Source organism: Uloborus diversus, chromosome 1 (assembly GCF_026930045.1).
Source record: "Uloborus diversus isolate 005 chromosome 1, Udiv.v.3.1, whole genome shotgun sequence".
NCBI lineage: Eukaryota > Metazoa > Arthropoda > Arachnida > Araneae > Uloboridae > Uloborus > Uloborus diversus.
This window is the reverse complement of record NC_072731.1, coordinates 231,241,777-231,266,032: the sequence shown is the minus strand read 5'-3', so window position 1 is coordinate 231,266,032 and position 24,256 is coordinate 231,241,777. Positions and strand designations below refer to the sequence as shown.

The 24,256-nt window shown below is 34.1% G+C and overlaps 1 protein-coding gene across 1 annotated transcript in view; it reads right to left on the bottom strand.

The window, feature by feature from the left end:
* The window catches only part of LOC129225811 (aldehyde dehydrogenase family 16 member A1-like), a 50,368-nt gene that overhangs the window by 9,075 nt on the left and 17,037 nt on the right, over positions 1 to 24,256 (bottom strand). Inside the window, exons 5-11 of the mRNA XM_054860327.1 lie at positions 19,181 to 19,430; positions 8,301 to 8,495; positions 8,125 to 8,223; positions 5,685 to 5,927; positions 4,019 to 4,146; positions 1,832 to 1,942; positions 32 to 245 (exon numbers count right to left, since the gene is read on the bottom strand). Coding sequence (XP_054716302.1) covers positions 32 to 245; positions 1,832 to 1,942; positions 4,019 to 4,146; positions 5,685 to 5,927; positions 8,125 to 8,223; positions 8,301 to 8,495; positions 19,181 to 19,430 — 1,240 coding nt within the window. The remainder of the gene's footprint in view (positions 1 to 31; positions 246 to 1,831; positions 1,943 to 4,018; positions 4,147 to 5,684; positions 5,928 to 8,124; positions 8,224 to 8,300; positions 8,496 to 19,180; positions 19,431 to 24,256) is intronic.

Sequence of the window (24,256 nt, the reverse complement as noted above, 5' to 3'; positions counted from 1 at the left end):
AAATCATTACTCAAATTGAAGATGTTCTTACCTTGCACATATCATTCTTCTGAAGGCAATCAATGTCAAACGATGCATAATAAAGGATTTTCTTTACTGATTCCTCTATTTCCTTATTACATTGTTCAGAAGAATTCCCAGTGAGCTCATGAAGCTCTGTTGCAAAGTCTTCTTTTTTCTTTTTGAGTGTCTCGGCAATAGATATGAGAATCTGTGTGCATTTTCCTTTAGATATACTTTTCCATCTGTGGACGAGATACTTTAATCAAATCACCTTTTCAAGCATTTTCTTAACAAAAAAAAAAAAAAAAAGAGCACTAGCATTATTTTAAACTGGAATATTACTTTTATTTTATTATTTTTTCAGTGGCCATAATACTTCTTCTTACAAAGTGCAGTACATTCATTTCATTTACAGATTAACAAAAACCAAGCTATTCATAAAAGAAATTGCACATAAATACAAATTTGGAGAATCATTTATTGAAGCAAGCACGTATCTATGAAAAACAACATATTCCTGATTAAATTCCAAAAATATTCAGAAATTTAGCATGGAATAAAATGCAAATAGGGAATAGTTAAAGGAATAAATAAGTAAACTGTTTAATCTCAAAAACAATAAATCAAATAAAACTGATATATGCAGATAATAAATGTTCATTTGCATATTTTTCAAGAAAACAATAAATGCGGTAGAACGGTAAAGAAAGTAAAACTTCAAAGCTAAAAAATTAAATAAAAATTTAAACCAAAGAAACTATATCATAGTTTTTCATTTATTCTTCACAAGAAAAAGAAAAAAAAAAGACCATTAATAAACATTGCTGGTTCCTGAATGGTTTTACCTAGATGTAATGCATTTTTTATATTAGAGTGATTATTTGGTTAACTAAAATATTGTGAATGAAATTAACAGAATTACTTTTTTCATTGATGCATTGTATATGCACAAGAGTAGGATACAAAAAAGAAAAACAAAACTTTTATGTATTTCAAATACATGAATTCACAAAAAAAAAGTAATAAGTACCTTTGGACAACAAATTGAGAAATAGTCAACAGCATTGAAAAAAGCAAATCCAGTAAAGTCTTGGCTTCAGAGAGGAGTGCGTTCCAACTCATGAAAAACATTATAGCTATTTCGTGTAAGTTGAACTGCACTGTAGATCAAGTATACTGTATGCAAAAAGTTTTAGACATTCTGGATAAGGAGAAACTTTTTTTTAGTGCAAAAAAATTAGAGTTGATGAGTGTAAAGGCACACAACAAACACAGATGCTTTCCCTAACCTCATTCCAAACTTACATCTTTTGTTTATTGAAAAAGCGGTTCCTTGCAGCCATATGTGTAAGCGATTTTCTCCCAAATGAGAATTCACAGAGTTTGGTTTGAAAACATTACACTAATAAAAGTTTAAGTAAAACTCAATTGAATATCGATTGAAATTTTAAGAGTGCTGAAAACTCCCAGAAATCATTTTAAATAGAAAAACAATGCTCAGTTTTAAAAAAAGGTACAATAAAAAAACTCTTGGAAAAATATTAGCTATTGTATCATTTTAAGATGATTTAAGAGAGGTTACGCATTGCTTCTGGCTTACTCCAAAAAAGTAGCCTCTGGTGACAGCCCCACTTAATATGCCACTACTAAAATTTGACTAAAACTAGCAAGTCTATGAATTTTTAAAGCAAAAAGAATGAAATCATATTATGTTTTGGAAGTGACATTCATAATTATAGCTGAAGAACATTCTTTATAAAACTTTCAACTGTTTTACCAAAATTCTACTTTAACAATACAATGAAATAAAAAAAAAACCTGAACTTACTTTTGTTGTGCAGCAATTGCACAAGACACTGCATTTTGAACATCAGAGCAGGACCCATCCGACACAGGTTTAAATTCTCCATTGATAAATATACCATGAATTTTTTCAGAGCTTTAAAAATGAAAATAAATGATTCAAAAAATAGAATTGGATATACAGTCGACGCTCGATATAACGACCATCTCGGTTCCAGAGAAAAAGGTCTTTATAACGAGTGGTCGTTATAAGAGGTATAATTTAAAAATATATACACAGTCATCATTCACGCCCTGCTGTTCCAAAAAAAAAAAAAAAAATCGGTACTTTTTCAAACATTCCAGTTAAATGCTCAAATTATTTTTATCATAGGAATTTTTAGAAAAATCGTGTGCAAAATACTATGAAAGAACATTAAAGAAATTTTCGGGTAGAAGATATAGGGAGGAAAATGTTACACACTTACAAATCTGCTACTACTACTGCTACCACTACAGCACTACATTTTCTGAAGATAAAACTAGAAACAGATGTTTGCCTTTTTAGCAGACGTGATTTTTGCAAAACATTATTTTCTGTTTCAGATATAGGTGATAAATTGTGTTTTTCTTGCTTTTCAAAGAAACATTTAAAAGTCCCTCGAGAACCCCCAAATCTTAAAAACCACTAGATTCAAATACCAAACTAGCAACACATCTGTAAACTCAATTTTCTTAGGAACCTGGAAATTTCTCGATTTTTCCTCCCATTTTTTTTTTTTTTTTTTTTTTTTTTTTGTGCTAGCTGCGGTGAATGGTAATCCCCCCTGCACCCCCTCTCAAAGTTGGATTTGACATTGAAAACTTCAGGCAGATGTCCGTAAACAATAATCAAGGCCATTTCAAGCTACAAATTTGTTTTATTGGGAAGAACACTAGAAATAACGTCCGCTGAATTCGGTCGCTGTATTGGATTAGACGATACAGAACGGTTGTCATAACGAAGGCAAATTAACGTAGAGTTGATAGGAACAAAGTTAGGACTTTTACCACTGGTCGTTATAATGGGACGGTCTTTATAATGTGTGGTCGTTATAATGAGCGTCGACTGTAATGTGTAAGTTTCATTGCATGACATTTCTAACAGTGCCAGCTCAAAGATTCAAGAAATAGCATTTAGAAAGATCCATATTATTTTTTTTAATTCCTGCAGTATTTTTTACTTTTTGCTGTACATACTACAGAACTTTTACATTATCACAGAACTTAACTAATCATGGTTTTCTATTTTTTTTTTTTTTAATTTCTGTCATACAATATTATTTCATAAAATCAAAACATGACTATCCTTCAGAGTTTGGGGAGAGCAATAATTTCCATCATTCCTTTTTAATTAAATTCAAAAATACAGTAGACTCTCGTTTTATGCGGGTTTATTTTACGTGGTTTAAGATTTGACACCTTTATTTTATTTTACATAGATGGGTTTTGGTTTTAAGCAGATGCGGCAATGCAAAGAGATAAAATTTTCCCCTCTTTCAAAATCCAAACTCCTAAAGATTGCAGAATACACGTAATCAACTGCATTTTGTGGTGCTAATAATCGAGCTTGGGCCACTGGAGACATTTTAAGCAATTGGTTCCAAAGCTCTTTTCAGAAGTAAAGTTATTAAACTCACAGTTCAGAACTCACTGGAAGAAGAGCTTTTAGGAGTGACAAAGGCGGCCAAAACCAACGAAGATACCGATATCGGTGACACACAACCAAAAACGTTCACATTGAAAATTTTAATCCATTCCTGGAGAATAGAAATGATCTTTCTGATTTGTTACTGAATGAAGATTCTACCATGGAAATGATGCAGGTGATCATGGATGCGTTAATGCTCTGCAAAGAATTACAGAGAAAAATTCTTAATCACTGCCAAAAGAATATCATTGCCAGTTCCTTTTTATAAACAGAACACGAAATAAATTTGTTTTCTTTATGCATGTTATGCATAAAAATCGATATAAGTGCACAATAAACTTATTATACAATTAGTCATCACTAGAATGAAGTTTTTTTTTTTTAATCTACGGAACCAAACCCCTATTTTAACAATGCTATTAGGTCTCAATTTACGCAGTTTTGATTTATGCGGTATTTCTCAGGAACTTAACCCCCGCAAAAAACGAGGGTCTACTGTAATAATTATGAATTCTTCAAATAAAATTTTCCAAAATGGCTCACCTCTTATTACTTTTATTAGAAATTTTGTCAGCATATGTTTTTTCAATGCCATATGACTCTATATCATTAGTATCAACTTGACTCAAAGTTATTTCAGACTTATTAATATTGATGCAAGAAATCATCCCCTAAAAACAGAGAGAAAAATGGAGCTATTATTCAAAGTTTTTAATAATAAATTAAATTTGTTTGTAAAAGTAATGCATATATGTATGCACTTAAAGCTGAAATATACCCAATTAAATTCAGAAATTTAGAAAGAAAAACTTAAATTGCAGACAAACTTCTGAGAAATGGGCAAGCTTTGAGAAGAGGAAAAGTTTTGAATGTAGGGAAAGAGGATTTACAGCATTAATGATTAAACTGCTGTATTGTCCGGGTTTTCTTGGCCTTGTATGCGTTGTAAATGACAATTGGATTTGAAATGCCGACTATGACCAGGATATGAAATTAATGTTTGGTTAACGTTTTGAGCACAAAAAGATTTGATGCAAGTTTCAGTCAGAAGTACAAAATGACATTCTGATGCTGAGCAATGATTTTAACAAAAAAAAAACTTTGTTGAAAAAAATCTTCTAGCAGACATTTAGGAGCACGGTGAAAAATTCGCTTTGTGAAATAAGTCTACACTAAGCAATATTTTGACACACTTTCACATCTTCTTTTTGCTTGAATTCGGCACTTTTTCTAGCAATGACCTGATGCACTTTTAATCTTCATTATTGTTGATTTTCTTACTTATAACTTCTTACAGTTCATTTTGATTAATTCAATATGTTTTCAAGTATTTACTAAGTTATGTTCATTTGAGTTATGGGTGGAAAAAATGTGTTCAAAAATTTTGCACGAAATATAAAAAACAATAATTAAGTAAATGATAAAATTCGGTACAACAATGCTTCAACAAAGTAATAAGAGAATTAGCACATTATAATTTCCTTGAATAATGACTTTAAGATAAATTCAAAATGTTTCAAACCAAGGAGTCTCACATGTTGTGTAATGATGAAAAAGGCTCCAATGGGTAGCAATTGAAAGAGCATATTGAGACAATTTTTAATGCACAAATTATTTACCCTCATGCCCTCATTATTCAGATATAAGGTCTTACAGTCTGCTGCAATTTTATGAAATGTGCCAAATTTAAAGACTCGGTAAGAAGTATAAGGTTTGACAATTTCACCATCTGCATGGGGCAGGACAATCATCTGAAAAGTGTGTACAAAATGTTGTCCATTATTCACTAAAACTCGATAAATTTAGAGTTTTTTTAAAAAACTCAGCAGACTTTAAAACCTTATATTTCAATAGAAGGTCTTAAAGTGCTAAATATGAGATGTGAGGTTGTTTGACATAAGGTCTCAAAGTCTGTTAAATCAATAATTTGCCCTCTTGTCTCCAGGATACTAAGGCAAATCATTTATGTGTCCAGAAACATGTTTCACTGTGCTCTTTCAATTGCTAATTATTTACGTTTTTTCATTTGTACACTATCATATAAGGTTTTCTAGTAAGATTACAACTACTATCAAAACAGTGCTAAATACAAAGATGAAAGTATAAAACTACTATGTAAAAAAAAAATCAATTAATATTTTTAAAAAAATTCTTTAATGTTTATGAAAAATAGGATGTTGCAAAAAAAAAAAAAAAAAAAAAAACTTACAGCATCACCACCTTGATCTATGTTTCCACTCAAATGTACTGAGCTGTGTACTGCTTGGGGACTAAAAATGTTCTGAGAATTAACCCAAACTACAGTGCTCTCGAGTTTACTAGCAACTTCTAGAGCAACTGATATTTTTTCTACCCAAAGACTGACAGCAGAGGCTTGTTTCTGGTGGTTGAATATGTTGATGGATTCTTTGATCGTACGAAAATTGTTACCAAAAATGATGGGTCCTTTTAACTAGAAAAGAAAATAATATACTGTGTAACTTAATATTTTCAATACATCAAACGAATGGAGTGTAGAAGAAGGGCATATGTTACACTTAATCTTCACTAATATTTAGTCCTTCCTGTCCTAGAAAAAGGACATATGATTAAATCAAATTAAAAATAAAATACTTAATTTGTAACATATGCCCTTCTTCTAGGGACTCATTCATTGATTTAAATAAAGTTACTTGAAGTATTTTTTGAATCAAATAAAGCTGTATGAAACCACATATAAAAATAAGAAGTATCTTAGATTAGCAAAAAAAAAAAAAAATCTGCAAAATACTAATATTTTGAAAGTTTTTTAAAACATATTTTTAAAAAAAAATTGGTTTTTATATGTCTGTTTTTCATGACTTATAGATGAATGGAGAAAAAAACAGCAATAATAATGATGCTAGATATTATTTGAGGTAGTGAGAAGAAAAGGGATGCAAGTGGACTATTTTAGGTTTCGAGCAAAACGTGTTTAAAGATCAGATCCTAGGTAGGCTTTCACTGATTTTTTTTTCTAAATCATGCTGTACAGCAGCACCTACCAGGGCTAATAGTACAATCTCTTGCTCCAAGACAGATTAGAGGTTCACCTACCATTTATACTGGTTATCTCCAAATTTTTAATTTTGCCACGTGCTTCCCTTTGCTCCTCATTTGTAGAAGCTTTAAGAACATGATATTCAAGAAATGACTATGTGGTGTGGAATCAGGCCAAATGATCGTAAGTGGTACCGCGTGCTGAATTGCAAAAATCAACCCCAGATTCGAATCCAGCTCCACCCTCCACAGTTAACGCGAAAAAAGCTAACCACTCTTGAGTTAGAACCGTTGGAGCTCCTATATTTGTCATAATACATTGAAGGAGATGTATCACTAACCGTGCACCCATGTGGACATCAACTACTTCGGAAACTATGTATAGCATTTTTTTTTGTCATCAAATCTCAGAAATATTTTTCATCATTTTGGCTCGCAAACAAGTACTCTTCGGTATCTTGAAATGTAAAAATGGAGTTAAAATACTACCAAAAAACACAAAAATTCGAATCATACCAAGAGGTTTAATACATACGTAAAATACATTACATCATATTAACATTCTGCCCTTGCGCATTCAATACAGATACACATATGTGGTGCATTCATGAGAAAACATATCACATGACATTACCATCACGTTATTTTATGCCCAAAATAATTGACAATACCAGTGTGATACAAAAGCATTAGTATATACCTGTAATTACTAATCAATTACTAATAGTACAAAGGATATCATATCTTTACAACAATGTGTTACGTATATGGCGTCTCGCTATTTTCCTAACCTTCCGCATTGCTGGCCACCCAACAATTAGGGGGTGCTCTCCCATCGGCTTTCAATCGGCAAGTGGGGCACTAATGACTAAAAATTCGTTGCAAGAAAAAAAAAGCTTTTGCAATCCATCCAATCATTTAAGGGTCAATCATTTTCCTCTTTGCAAATCCCCTGTTCTAATTCAAAAAAACATGCATGGAACTCCCAATTGCATTACCGCTACACTGCCGTGCTAAGCGCAAAAGTCGTATCTGCAGCTGAGGTCAAACCGAAAAACTACTATTTAAAGTTTTACGCCTCCATGTATTTGATCCAGATTTCACTTTTTTAGATTTTTTTAAAAAATAGTTCCAGTTCACAAATGACAATAAAACATTGCATAGGGGTAAAACATGTTATAAAGAACCACCTCATGACAATAACTCAATTTTGACAAAAAGTGTAGATACCACTTTTGTGCTTAGCACGGCAGTACAGTTAACTCATCCCTCAAAACAGAGGCAATGCTGCAAACGGTTAATGATAACCGAAAGATTAATGCGCTACGATTTGAGGTTTCACCAAAACGAGTAGGAGAGGGGGGACAAATTGCCAGAGTGTGTGAGGCGACAGTTGCACATAGCGTCAACTTGAAAAAAATGCAAACATCTCATTCCGTTGACAAGCGGCATATGAGGGATATAATGCAGGTGAAATGTATACAACTAAAATATGGTAATCTGTATAACACAGACTAATTTGCAGCCTTAAAACTACTAATGGATTCATATTTATGCATTAAAATAATTTGTTCTTACATCAGTTCATTGTCTTTATTTCAACAATAAAAACCAAAAAAAAAAAGACTTACATTATCACATTTCTTCTTAAATAACGTCCGTGCATTACACAACAAAACTGGCCTGTAATATGAATAGTTAGGGTTATCAATGCATGGTCCAAAAGTTATCTGTAAATGAAATTATATCAATTACACTACAGCTTAAAATGAAATTACAACATCATACTCAAAAATTATGTTTTTACCTCCGTATTCAATTTTTTTTCTTCGGCTATAAACAAATCTAAGTCATGTTTCTGCTGTTCCATAACAATGCAAGACAAATCAGAATTTGTTAAATTTCCACCAGTGAAGATTTTCTCAATTTTTCCTTTCAGCAATTTCAGGAATTCTTCTTCAATAGAATCTTGATATAAAACATTGCATCCAGAACTCTGAGCCTATAAAAATGAATTCTTAAGAATAAACTTCATGCAGCAAATGAGAATAGAAATACAGCAGACAACAGAAATACAGTAGATTTTACAAACCTCTAATTTTACACCCAAAACAAAGTAGCTCAGTTTCTGAAAAATATACATTTACATCTAGGTTGTCCTACGAGAACATTAAGTTTTAACCCATGCAACATTTTTGAAGTTTGTGTACCTGTATTTTGGTAATAATAGACTAATGTACTAATATACAACAGATCAAAACTACTTTTCAAAATGACACAATCCTCTCTTTTGTTTTAAATTTTTGGTCCATTAGTTATAAAATAACTCCTATCAAAGTAAATTTTGTAATTCATGCCCCTTCAGCATGCTACTTTTTTTAAGTTATAAAATTCATTGACCATGAGAATCATGGTAGTCACTCTGCTTGCATGAGAACAATGGCAGCCTAGAGCTAATACAAAATCAAGAACAAGAACACCAAATTAAAAAAGTAAATCTACCACCACCTTTGCTCAGAGCCTGAGATTCCATAGCCAATGAAGTTTATTTATAACTAGCTGCCTGCGGCGACCAGCTGGTTCGCCTTCTTACGCCATTCGTCTTTCTGTGCAAGCAGCCACCGACAGAGGCTGTTTGGCTAACTTGTCATTTACCTTTTTACTTCAAGTTTGCCGCCTTCGGCGGCTGTTTAAATAAATTTGGCAGCAGTATTAATCAATCCATCTCATTTTTTTTTTTTTTTTGTGCCATTTACATTTTTACACCAAGATTGCCGCCTTCGGTGGCTATCTACCTTTACGATCTATCTCTAAATTTTCTTATCCTTCTCTATTTATTTTAACCTCCCGCCCATTTCCTAATAAAAAAACAAAGATCACTCAAAAAACCGCTTTTTTATTTAAGTAGAGCAAAAAAAAAAAAAAAAACTCAAATTCCCCTTAGTGTGCAAAAAGTAGCGTTTGACAAAGATAAAAAAATCTCACTGTTTTTATTGAACTAAATTCTGCTAAATTCGCACAACTATGAAATGTAACCTAATATAGATACAGCAAAAGGTCCAGCTTGGGGAAGGGGGGATGGAAAAAGAAATAAATGCAATCCCTAAATAAAACAAAAAAAGGAAAGAAAAGAAGCAAGTGCTGCCGGAGAAACACAACACGTGGTCATCACGTCATGAAATGAACGCTTTTTTCGACCGATGCATGAAAAGACAAATGTGTTCAGCATTAAAAAAATTGTAAAAAAATAACTATTGCGTATTTTTAAGAACTTTTTTTTCTGAAGAGGGCGAAATGTTTTTACTATTACCAACTTAAATTTTAGAAATGAGGCTTTGATTCTTCTCGCAGGATGATATTAGAAAAAAATAAAACCCAGGAATAAATGCAAATTAAAGGTTTTTTCAAAAATTCATAAAAAATACAAAGATTGATCAATCTTCAAAAATTTTTCATTCATCATATTTAAAATTAAATTTTCTACACTATACATGGGTGCAAGTTTGGTGATTGTTCAAGACGGAAAATATTTTCAGCTCCCCCCCCCCCCCCGGCCCGCATGTGGACTTAAGGAAAAATTTGTATGTATAAATGTTGCAGATTTTAACAATGCAAGTTTTGGAATCTATTTGATTTCAATTTTAAGCCTTAAAATTGTAATATTTAAGTGTTTTGACATCATAATTCCAAAAAATCTAAAATCTGGCAATAAGGGGGGGGGGGGGTCTGGGGGCTCTCCCCCAGAAATTTTTTCAAATTGAAGTCCAAAAAACGCTGTGGTAGGCCATTTTGGTAAAGTTCAGGGAAAGGAGGGGTTCAGGGACTCTTACATCAATTATTTCAAACTGATAGTCCCAAAATCACAATATTGGGCAACCTTCAAAAAATATTAAAGAAAGAGGGGGGGGGGCGCTATGGGCTTTCCCGAAATCGAAGATTTAAAAAGGAAATTGTAATTTAAATTTCATAACGTTTATACGCTTTTTGAATGCACTATTGAAGGGATGGATTTCAGGAACCCTCCTTCGGCAATATTTCGAAATTGAAGTTTCAAAAACGCAAATTTTAGACGATGTTGGATAATGTAAGGGGTAAAAGCGTTTGCAGCACCCCATCATTAGTTTTTTGCCGATCCTAAATATTTTTGTTGTAGCAATAAAATCGCTTAGGACATAAGATTTTCACTTTTGCAACATAAATCAGTTCTGATTCGAAAGTCTACCCAAGGTAGCGCCAACAAACTAGAAAAGAAGGAAAGGTGGGGGAAGGGTAAGGCCGACTAATGATAATGAACTGTCACCATTCCCCCACAGTCTTCATTTGAAAAAGAATTCTTTTATAAGATAGCAGGTGGTGAAATTAGCAATAAAAAATCGCTTCAGTGAAGTAGATATATTTTTTAAATAAGGTACCCTTTCCAACATTCATTAATTAAAAAAGAAATAGGGGAACTGAATCCTAACTCCAGGCAGGGTTCCCGAATCGCATCCCTCTTAAGGCACTCAAATATAGCCTAAAGTGGCGCTTTAAATATTTCAGCATCAAAGAATTTTCGGAAGAGAACTCCCGAACCCCTTCCTCTGAGTTCACCACAAATGTCCTAAATTTCAATTTTTAAGGCTTCACTTTCTAAATTGTTTTGTAGGAGTAGCACCCCTCTTACCTATAAGCATTACTTATGACCGCCTAAAAATTTTAATACTTTAATTTTGGAAACTTTTTTAAAAAATCTTCCTACACCCTTCCCCCTTAAGTCATCCAAAGATAGCCCAAAACAAAGCTCTTAAAATTTTAGAAACTAAAATGTTTCGGGCTGGGGGTGCGGAATACCCCCCCCCCTCTCATTGTGTTTACTAAACGCAGTGTAAGTTTTTGTTTAAGATTTATTTTTCTATTGAGAGAGCAACTCCCTTCCAAACATCGCCAAAGACAACCCAAAGTTTTAAGACTTCAATTTCGAAAATGTTTCGAGAAAGACCCCTGAATTCCCTAACTCTTAACTCACTCAACAATAGCCAAAATAGCATTTCAATACTTCGGAGAGAGAGACCCCCCCCCCCCCCCCCGAACTCTTTCCTCTAAGTTCATTAAACTTTACTAAAATTTGCGGTTTCCCCTTTTCATCACCGAAGATTTAAGAATTTAAATTCTGAAACGTATTGAGAGAAAGCCTTCGAATTCCCTCTTCTTAAGTCTTCCAAAGATTACCTAAAGCTGAGTTCTGAATATTTCAGCTTTGAATATTTTTTGGGAAAGGAGAACCCCGAACCCCGAACGCCAAGACGGTCCAAAGTTGCGCTTTTAACACTCCAGTTTCGGAATTTCGCCTAAAGAGAGCCCCCTCCCTCCCTCCCTCTTGACATTGCCAAAGACAGCCTAAAAGATTTAAGACTTCAATTACAAACAGTTTTCGGGAGAGAGTCGCAAATGCCCTTTAACTTAAGTCATTTAGGTATAGCCTCAAACAGTTTTTAATACATCAGCTACAAAACATTTTCATGTTAGAACACCAAAACCATCTCTCATAAATTCACCAAAGATTGCCTAAATTAGTGTTTTTAAGACTCCAGTCTTCAATTCTTTTTAAAACCCACTTTTATATCATTAGAGACAGCCTAAAACTTTTTGACTTTTAAATTTTTAAGAGTTTGCCCTGGAGAAATATCGAACCACTCCTAGCTTCAAAAATATTTTCAATTCAGTTTTTCGATATTTTATACTGTAACCCTTGAGTACCCCCCCCCCCCCCCCCCCCTAGATTGTCCAAGATATCAACGTTTTAAGACCTCAGTATCGTGGGTTAATTTGCGGACAGATTACCCTCTTTGCAAGAGCAGCGTTTTTTCGCAAACTCGTGCTGCCGTTATTTTTCTCCTTTCCTTTCTCTCCCTCCCCCCACCCATATTTCCATTCTATAGCGAGTGTTCGAATCAATGACATTAGAATTTAGTGATTCCTTAAGTCATTGTCAAAAATGCAGGAACGGTTTGCCCATCGGTGTTTCCAACCAGCTTGAATCCCCCCCCCCCCCGATTATTTCCAAAATTCCCATTTTCATTAAAATCTTCAGAATCCTTGATAGTTTCTGTTTTACCTGGTATGTGGACGCCCTTTGCTGTGGCGAAAATATTTCATCTTGTCAGCAATCACTCTCAATCGGTGATGCAGATTCAACTCTTAAGACATTTTAAGAGCGTACATAATTTTCATTTATGCGTGTAAAGTTTGCAAAAAAAAAAAAAACCACAAATGAAAAAAACGAAAGGATGATCGAAAATAGCATGAGAAAAGGCTAAATTTTCAATTAGAGCCGATTGCTTCGAAAAATCAGGGAGAATAGCGAGCAACTCCTCGGTCTGCAATGCAGCGAGTTGGAAATAAAGCTATACTTAAAAAAAGTCAAACGGCGCGAGCCGAAAAGCCACTCCTCCAAAAGCACGTTGCAAACAAAACAAGCACATGGCGGAAAAACGAGAGAATGTCGATGTAAATTCGTGGTTATGGAACGGTCTAGTAATATTAAAGCATATTTTTCAAACACTCAATTTTTCTCTTTTCATTCAAAATTAAAAGAAAGTCATTGAATTTCTTTCCGTCCCGACCTCCGTCTCGGAAATTTTGTCAAGACGGAAATCCGTCCTGAGACGGAAGGTCTTGCACCCATGACACTATAGTACAAAAAATACTTGTGTGGTGCCATTGGTTCGGGGTCTGTGAGGTAATAAGTACTAAAAAGTGCAAAAAAACACATAAAACATTAAATAACTTTTTTTCTAATTAAAATATCAAAAATCGAAGCCCGAGGTGCACATCTTCGGCAAAAACTGTACCTGTATAGTACCAAGTTTCATCTTTCTAGGCATTACCATTTTCTTGGGAAGCGCGCCACACACACACACACACAAACATCTTATTTTATTATATGTATAGATATGCTGCCAAAACATGGAATTTCAATGCACAATAATCATCAAACAAGTTTTAGATTTTTTTTTTTTTTTTTTGAGCAATCATGATTGCTTATTGCTTTCATTTGACTGTTTTTTGACGTGCTATCATTTTTCCCACCAGCGCGGCGCCTGTTACGTGTTATTAGTTATGCCTGAGTGGCAACATTCCTGTATCCCAGAGATGTAAATAAATTCACAGATTTAGTTGGTTTTGTACTATAGGAGTTTAAGTATCTCTTTACTAAATATTTTAAGACTATATAACATGAAACATGGTGGCAGCGGGAAAAATAAGTAAATTATTATTCTCTTAAATAACTTTGAAGAAGTTACTTAGATCGAAATTCTAATTAGCCGCAATGAGCAAGGACGCTGCTAAGCCTATTATCAAAGCTCCTGAACCGTTGTTGTTCGATAGTGATCTATGCACAAGATGGAAGTTGTTCAAGCAAAAATGGATGAATTATGCGATTCTTACCAATTTAGAAAAGCAGACTATGAAATATCAAGTAGCGCTATTATTACATACACTGGGTGACGCTGCATTACAAAGATACAATGGTTTTTCGTTTTCGACAGATGATGAAGCAAGAACAACTGAAGAAATAATTGACAAGTTCGATGAATATGTAGTCGGTGAAATTAATGAAACATATGAAAGATTTATGTTCAATAATAGAAAACAAGGAGATGGTGAAACATTTGATGAATTTTTATCTGCCATAAGAGTGTTAATCAAAACTTGCAATTATTGTGAAGACTGTATTGATTCTTTACTTCGAGATAGAATTATTTTAGGTTTAAAGGACTCCCAGTTACAAGAACTACTTTTGAGAGAAAGAACATTAACCTTAGAGAAATGCATCGATACTTGCAGAGCTGCAGAATATGCACAAAGTAAACGAAAAGAATTTCATCCAGAAATAGTGAACAAAATTCAGCAAAATAAAAAATTTGAAGCTAAAAAGTTTTTTGAAAGCGAGAAACAAGAAAAATCATGTAAGTTTTGTGGTAAAAAGCATAAATTTGTGAAAGAACTTTGTCCAGCTTGGGGAAAAACATGTTCGAAATGTAAAAAGAAGAACCATTTTGCAAAAAAATGTGTATCATCATTCAAAATGAAGAAAGAAAGTATTCATCATTTAGATTCAGATCACGAGAGTGAAGAATGGGTGAATAAAGTTGAAGACAAAGGTAAAGACATAAAATGTCTGATGTTAATTAATGGAAAAGAAGTAACTTTTCAGGTAGACACTGGAGCTACAGTAAATATTTTGCCCAAACATTATGCTACTGGCATAGATCCATGTCATAAAGTTCTAAAGATGTGGAACGGTAGTACTTTAGAACCAGTTGGAGTTCATCGTGAACATGTAATCAATCCGAAGAACAACAAAAGGTATAATATTGAGTTTACTATTGTTGACAAGGAACATATACAACCACTTCTAGGGTTGAAGGCTATTCAAGCTATGAAATTGATTACGATCCAAGAGAAAGAATTCCAGTCTGTAAACATAGTAAACATAACTGATTATAATAATATATTTTCTGAAGGAATTGGAGACTTGCCTGGTATTGTTCATCTACAGACTGACCCTAATATCTCACCTTCTACTATGCCTGTACACAGAGTGCCTATTGCTTTGCGAGATAAACTTAAAAAGGAACTGGACCAACTTGAAGAAAAAGGAATTATCCGGAAAATAACTGAACCAACTTCTTGGACTAGTAACATTGTCTGTGTAGAAAAACCAAACGGTAAGTTGAGAACTTGTTTAAATCCGCTTGAATTGTATAAAGCTCTTAAAAGACCAAGATATATTATGCCTAGTTTAGAAGAAGTGCTACATGAATTAAATGGTGCTACAGTTTTTAGCAAATTTGATTTGCAGAATGGCTACTGGCACATTTCTCTTGATGAAGCATCAAGTATACTAACAACATTCCAAACTATTTTTGGACGATATTGTTTTCTGCGCTTGCCTTTTGGCTTGAATGTAGCTTCGGAAATTTTCCAGATTAAGATGAAACAGTCATTTGAAGGTCTTCCTGGACTCATCAATATTGCTGATGATGTAGTAATTTTTGGAAAAGACAGAAAAGAACATGATGAAAATGTACAACTTTTTCTACAGAGATGCAAAGATCTGAATGTGAAGCTCAATAAGGAAAAAATGGAACTGCAATGTGATGAAATTATTTTTATGGGTCACAAAATCTCCAAAGAAGGCGTGAAACCTGATGTAAAGAAAATTCAAGCAATTATTGATCTTAAAAAGCCTAATAATAAAGAAGAATTGAAACGATTCTTGGGAATGTGTAATTATCAGATGAAGTTTCTAAAAGATTATGCTACTATTAGTGAACCATTGTATACTCTTTTAAAGAATGATATTCCATGGAATTGGACAGAGAAACAAGATGCAGCCCTAATGAAGCTGAAGAGTCTACTCACAGAAGCACCAACTTTGAAAATTTTTGATTTTACAAAACCTGTTCAAGTAGAATGTGATGCAAGCCAATTTGGGCTTGGTGCAGTATTAATGCAAGACTCGGGTACAATTGCCTATGCAAGTAGAACACTAAATGCTGCGGAGCGTAACTATGCTCAAATTGAAAAAGAAATGTTAGCTGTTATATGGAGTTTAGAAAAATTTCACCATTATGTATATGGAAGAAAAATAACTGTATACAATGACCACAAACCTTTAGAAGCTATTAGAAAGAAACCCTTACACAAGGCACCGAAGCGCTTGCAGAGTATGTTACTTAGAGCTCAACGTTACAATTTTGATTTAGTCTACAAGCCCGGAACACAAAGCCTTGTGTCAGATACTTTGTCTAGGGCGCCACTGAATACAACAGAACAGGACAATAAGAAAATTGATATAGTTTGCAGTGTTCACACTCTGCCAATTAAAGGAACCTGTTTAGAGAAAATACAAGATGAATCAAATAAAGATGAAGAAATTCTCGCTTTAAAAGAAATGATTACAAAAGGATGGCCAGAGGACAAAATTGATGTTCCTCCAAATATAAGAAATTATTTTGACTATAGAGATGAAATTGGAATTCAAGAAGGTGTTGTAGTAAGAGGAGAAAGAATAGTAATTCCAAAAGCGATGAGAAGAGAAATGAAAGACAAAATTCATCTAGGACACCAAGGTATTAATTCATGCTTAAGAAGAGCAAGAGAGCTTATTTTTTGGCCTGGTATGTCATCTGAAATTAGACAATTCATAAGTGGATGCCATACATGCTTATCATATAGTGATCGTAGACCTCAAGAAGCAATAAAGTGGCATGAAGTAGCAGAAAGACCTTTTCAGAAAGTTGGAATTGATTTATTTGTTTTACGAGATAGAAATTACTTAGTTACTGTGGACTATTTTAGTCAATTTATAGAAGTGGATTATCTACCAGACACGACATCAACAACTGTTATAGGAAAAGTCAAACATCATTTTGCAAGATATGGTATACCAGAAATAGTTGTAACTGGAAATGATTCACAGCTGAAATCTTCTGAATTTGACAAATTTTGTGAAGCTTGGGATATTAAACACAAGCAGACCAGTCCATACAATAGTAAATCAAATGGTCAAGTTGAATCTGCCGTAAAAATTGTGAAGAGGATTATGAAAAGGAGTCTCTTTGCAAAAGAAGATCCCTACTTAGGTCTATTGAATTATAGGAATACTCCAATTGAAAACATTTCAAAAAGCCCAGCACAGTTACTTCTTGGAAAAAGGACAAGGACTCTAGTACCCACTACAAATAATTTATTTAAGCCATCTTTCAATTCCTATCCTGAAATTACTCATCGTAAAGAAGATCTAAGACAGAGGAAGTCTGAAGCTGATTACAAGAAATCTGTTCTGCCTGAATTTCAGTATGGAGATATAGTGTACATGCAGCCTCAAAAGAAAAATGATACCTGGAAGAAAGCTGTGGTTACAAAGACTTTAACACCTAGAAGATTAGAGGTCACCACGGATAATGGACAAAAATATGTCAGAAATAGAAGGTTTATTCGAGGAATACCCAAAACAACACACACGAAAAAAAAATTCGAGACACCAATACCAAATACGCCAACCAAGCAGATACCAGAAAGTGTACCAACAGAAAATATAAATACAAAAAATAAAACTTGTATACCATCTTTACTACAAAAAATGGGTACTGATTCAAAAAGAGACAATACAGAATATAAAACAAAATCAGGACGCGTTGTGAAATTGCCATCAAGATACAAAGACTAGAACTGCTACTTTTCTTTAATTTTGAAGAGAGAACTTTTGTGACGTTTTAAAAAATTTTTTGATTCTAGTATAATATTGTGTTGTGATTTTATTTTGAGGGGGAAAATAACTGTTTGAAAGTTCTGTAAAAAGGGAAGGATGTTACGTGTTATTAGTTATGCCTGAGTGGCAACATTCCTGTATCCCAGAGATGTAAATAAATTCACAGATTTAGTTGGTTTTGTACTATAGGAGTTTAAGTATCTCTTTACTAAATATTTTAAGACTATATAACATGAAACAGCGCCACCCTCTGCCAGCACCACCTGTCGCGTCGGCCGGACTCACGATGCTACTCCTCTAGCGAAAACCGTCTCCAGGTTGCTTCCATATCCTACGCACACACGCATACATACACGCACAAACACACACGCACACACAAACACATACACAAACACCACCATACACACACATACATACAAGCATGCAAAAGACACATACACACAAATACACACAACTGCCCACACATTCATGCCTGCACACAGACACAAACACATATGCTTACACACACACACACATACACATACCCCACCCCCACGCACACAAACACTCATACACACAACTACCCACACACTCATGACTACACACAGACACAAACACACATGCCTACACACATACACATACCCCCCCCCCCAACCCAGCCGTAGGTGGGGTCTGGTCTTTGGGGGACCAGGCCCTTCCCTATACCGGTCCCAAGCCCGGGTAAATGGGGAGGGTTTTACGATGGTGTAGCATCCACGTATGTAAAACGACCACTCTTTACTTGCGTGTGAGCAGATTTGTATCTGCCCAATGGCTATCAAGTGGAACAGTGAGTAGGCAATGGGCACCACCGGAGTCAGGTCTGTACCTGGGACCACGGTGTCTAGAGTCGTAAGTGGTTTAGATCTCGTTCCCTTATGGGTAAGGGGGCCCCGGCCGAAAGGTCCGTTCTCTGGAAGCCCCAGATGGCATAGCAGAGCGGGGTTCCCTATTCTATACCCCCCCCCCCCACACACACAAACAAACACACTCGTGATTGCGAAAAACATAATTTGAATTCAAGATGACAAAATTCAAATTAATTTTTCTTTTTTGCTCATGTAATACCAGAAAATATTTCATATTTGTGTAAAGTAACAAATAATTATATAGATTTTTGCATATACAGTAAAATCCCTCTAATGCGGACACTAATAGGACGCATTTTTTTGTCCGCAAAAGAGGGGTGTCCACTGGACAGGGGTTTAATAATGTCATTTGCCTTGGAATCGGGGAATTAAAAATTGTCTACATAAGAGGGGTGTCCGCATTTGAGGGGTGTCCGTTAGGAGGGGTTTTACTGTATATGTATACATATACTCGTAAACAAAATAAATAGGAAAAATTTATAACAGACAATTATTTTTAAATTAAAGTTGTCTTATATAAAGAACAATTGCATTACTTACTCTGGTATCATTAAATGCCAGAATATCCAATACACTGTTAGCAGCCGCATGTAAATCTGAACCGCTATAAACTATAACAGTAGTTCTTTGTGGGGTTGAAATATCAATTGGTATCCCAGACTTGATTGCCAAATCAATATAAATGTTGCTTCTCATTGTTGAACCAGAAAAAACTACTTTTGACACTTTGGGTAGAAAAGATTGACTCTCTTGACAGGTTGGGAGCACATTTAATACACCAGGTGGAAGACTGAAAATATATACATATGCAAAGTGTTAAAACATTTTATTAACAATATCTCTGTACCTATCCATTATAGCGTAAGCAATAAATTAATCAAGGACAAAACTCTCACATGTTTTTCACAGCAATAAAAATGTTAAAATCTATGAAAATATTAAACAACTTTATTTCTCCATAACTCTACCCTACCAAATCTTTACTGATCTGTTGATCTGAAATTCTTGTAAAACATTTGAAAAACTTACAATATCGTACCACTTTTTTTATTGCAATTTCATGGCAAAACAAAAAACAAAGTAATAAAAACAAAACTCTAATTTGAATTCCGAAACTTTGAATTCAAATTATGTTTTTCGCAATCACGAGTTGTGACAAGACTCTACTGGTTAGAGTTATTGTTTCTAGAAATGGCTCCCCCGCCCAAACATGTCCCTCCTCCTGGGTGCTTACGTGAATATAGTTGTGTGCGTAGGCTTACGTGTGTGCACGTAGGCGTGTGTATGTGTGTAAAGGCGTGCGCGCGTAGGCGACTGTGTAGGAGCATGCGTGTGTAGGACATGGATGCCACCGCCCAGCAAAAGTGGATTCCGGGGGACAGTGGTCAGGACCAGCCGCGCCGCCGCCGGTGGACGGTGGTGCTGCAGCCCTGGTCCAAGCTGAAAAAGGAACCGGAACATCAAGGACTGTCAAGTGAGAACAATAAGCAATCGTGATTGCTCAAAAAGTAATTTACTGGTGAAATTGATATATGTAGGCTCAGATGGAGTAAAGGGAAGCAGAATTCCATTGTTTCAAATTAAGATTCTTCCCTCCTTCTGGATAAATTGAGAGTGTCCAAGCTTACAGTAACTAGTTATGAAAATCTGTCTTTATGATTGTTTGCCATAACGTTTTTAACAAAGTTTGACATTCAGGCTTTATTGTGACAAGGCTGAAATGGATCCGGTCACTTAACTGTTTTACTGGTAAGACTGTCATTTAAGGCGAATGAAGTAACAAAAGAGGGGTCAGCAATGAACGCTATCTACTGGAATTTAGCATTCATCCCCTGGAGTTAGGGTTAAAATTTCAACTATCGAAATATCACCAAACAGGCAGTTGCTTCGTTCAAATGTAGAAGCAATTTTCACTAGTCATACCTTGACGAGCGATTTCCTAGTATAGTTACAAAAGCACTATAGTAGTACAGTCAAACTGAACAATGTGTTCATTTTCGATCTCACCAGGAAACATCACGAGTTCAGTAATCATGAAAAAAGTTAAAAATGGTCGCATTCGAAAGAGTATCTTAAGAAAAAAATTTGACCCAAATATTGTGTGCCCTCGTCCTTTTGTTTTTGAGATATGGGGGGTCAAAGTCTGTCGAAATCTTACGAAAATTCGCCAAATTTAAAGACTTGGCAAGAAATGGAAAATACCACGTGATTTCATCGCCTGCGTCTAGCAAGACTCTCATTTCCATTTCTGGTCATCTGCAATTTCGAATTAACCCTTTACTTGTGTGGGTAAAATTAAAAAGTAACTATGAAGCCTGTGAAATGGAAACTAGAGAGCTTTATCCAGAGGAGCTACAACTTTATAACGAAATTGAACGTAGGATTTAACTTTGTAATCGTGATAATAATGCATTTCAGAATTTAAGTGCATTTCAAGTGTGTTTTACTTAACTAATTTAAGTTTGTACTCTTGTAATGAAATGTGTTGTAAGTAATTAATAATTATGTACGAGAATTAATATGAATAAGTAAAAAAAAACATGCTTATTAAAGCTTATATATTGAAAATAAAATGGATAGTTTTTGATGTTGAAAGAACATGATCATGGATTGTAGTATCCCAGCTCTTATTTATTTTTTCAAAAGTTATTATCATTCATGAAGTTTTATTGTCTGACCACTGCTAGCGAAAATGTTTAATTTAAAATCGAAAAAAATAATAATTAAAAAAAAGAAAACAACGGATAGTAAATGTCAAAAATTTGCACAGCAAAACTAACGATGTGGGAAATTACTTCATAACAGATTCTTATCAAAAATTTTATAGTCGACGTTCATTACAACAACCCCTGTAGTTCGAAAAAGTCTGTCACTGCAACTGAAAGTCGCTATAACGTAAATGCACATCATATTGCATGTTATTTAGTCATTTTTAAAAATACTGAAGTCACTTTTACCAATTATGTTTCACGTTAAAAGGGAATTCAAATTTGAGCAAAATAAAAATTAATACAATTTTTTTTTATTTGACTTGTTAGAGGGTTTACACATAACTTGAAAACGATACACATAACGAAAAACACACTGAAAATAACTGACAAAAATCGTTTTTTTTTTTAATTTGAGAACATGGTTTGAAATCTTTAAAAATGTCTTTTTCTTCGTATTTAGATACTGTTGAAGACTTCAGATTTACGACTTTTCAAAAAAAAAAAAAAAAAAAGGACTTTAAAGTGCGTTTACCATTTCTCTACGGTTATCATATTTTTTTCAAAACAGTTTCATCATCGAAGAAACTCTTTCAGTGGAAATATTTCACCCGCAGAAGCATAAAAGTTTTAAACATCAGTTCTTTAACAGTCTTAAGAATAACAAAAAATTCCATTGTTTTTACAATAAAATAAAACAAATATTTCGGGCTGTGGCGTTTTCCCCTATACAGTTGCACGTTAATATCCCGGAACACAAGCCCCTAAAAATTTCAATGCCGCAGTCTGTGCCACGACACCCCGCGCCATGGTAGTCACCCCGAGTAAAGAATTAAAGCGATATTTCTCACCCGCTTTGGCTGGTGACCAAATATGGAAGTGAAATGTCTTGTCAGATGCAGATGTTGAATTCGCGCCGTACCTTCCATTTCTGAACAAAACTCGCTAAATTTGGCGACTTTACTAAAAATTTCGGCAATTTTTAAGACATCATATTTCGATAACGTGGTCACGAGGGCACGTAGTTTCAGTACCATAAACATGTTTTCCAATGCTCTTTCGAATGCCACCAATTTGGAATTTTTTTGAATTTCCTTGATCGTGATGTTTCCTGGTCAGAAACAATTATCATTGGATAATTGGAAAAACCGATGTAAAAATTTTTTAATTCAGAAAGTGCCGTTATCACTATATTAGACAAAATTGAATGACAGCTCAAGAATCAATATAAACTAGTAACACATTTCAGCCTTATTTTTCGTATGATGACAAAGATAATAACATAAATAAATACTAAAAATGGCATGAAGAAAAATTCTATACATTCAGTAAAAAATGGAAGCTTTAATGATAAAATTGAAGAACAAAAATGATTGATGCAAAATAATATTTTTTGGTAATTTACACTCAATTATATTGATGCAGACACATGAAGAAATTATTTATTTATATGAATTATCTTAATACATATATTTTTTTTTTGTGTGTGTGGACCACCATACGGCTTTTAAACGAGCTGGACCGATTTCGATCAAAGTTTTTGTGTGTAATTAAGTTATGTCAAGCATGGTTTCGAAGCGCGATGGATCAAATGGGAAACGTTTTTCTTAATTAATTAATTAATTTAAACATGGGATGGTAATATCTCCTAAATGATTAATATTTAATTTTAACCTATTGTTGAGCGAGAACTGAAATAAAATTTTAACCCGTTGCCAAAGGACAATAAGAAAGCCAGCTTTTGGAAATGAAATTTCCTACTGTGATATATCAATTAAGAATAGATAAAACGTAGAGAGAGAGAGAAGCCTTAATTTCTCTCTCTTGAACACAATGATTTTAGGTTCTGTGACACATAAGTTAAGTACTGGAAGAAATCAGGTTTCTTTCACTAACCAAAAGTACTGTACCTAGTGACATTTGTTTCTCGGCTCAAATCTATCCGAGTTTTGGCACCAATGGCAAGAATCCTTTAAGGATTATCAAACTAATCAGTACATTGTTAAAGGAAAAGACGGTGGAATTTAAACATGAAACAAATTTTATTTTCGTCTAGATAAATTACAACAGGGTAGTTCTGTACATGAAAGATCAGTGTAGTAGAGGATTTTTATCTTTGGCGAAAAGAACAAATTTGGCAATATATGAAGATCATTCAAGTACACAGAAAGATGGCAAGTGAGAATGCTCAGCAAGAGAGCGGGGTTTAAAAGTTTTCGTTCAAAAGATCGGATCGCTAATCAGTCGGAGTTTGCTTCGCTCACTGATCAGCTGGATTACAATAACAAGGTGTCTTGGCGACTTTAGCCATAAACAATAGAGCTGGGGGATTATATATTTGCATTTTGAAGCTACTGTTAATGTAATTTATTGTATTCTTTGTTCATTTCGCAAAATATTTTAAATTGAAAAGAATTGTTTTTTGGTTTTTAAAGAGTTTAAGTCAAGTTAGTTGAAGAATGTTTATTTTATATCCGGAGGGGGGGGGGGGGGAGTGAGTGGTTTTCGCTTCCATTGTTTTATTTTTTTTCATATAGGACGTTGCAGCGGGATTTGCTGTTTGCTTTAGATGTGTAGTTAGTTTTTACACTTAATATCTGAGGGCAATTTTTATCTTTTGAGTATGGCTGTAGGAACAAATCATAAATTTTATAAAGATCTTTCAAGTGCATGAGAAAAAATAGGTAATAAAACAGCTGCTCAGTGGGCATTAGATAAATTAAGTTGTAATAAATATACGCATTCTGACATCAAGCAGCTTAAAACATTTTCTTTTCACTTATTTTCGTCAACTAAAAAAGGTTCAAACACTTGATAGTTTATTGAAATTTTTCAACTTTTCAATTTACAAAGTTTGAACAGAACAACCTCTGTTGGGTCCTCTAGTTCCTAATATATTTTGTCACTA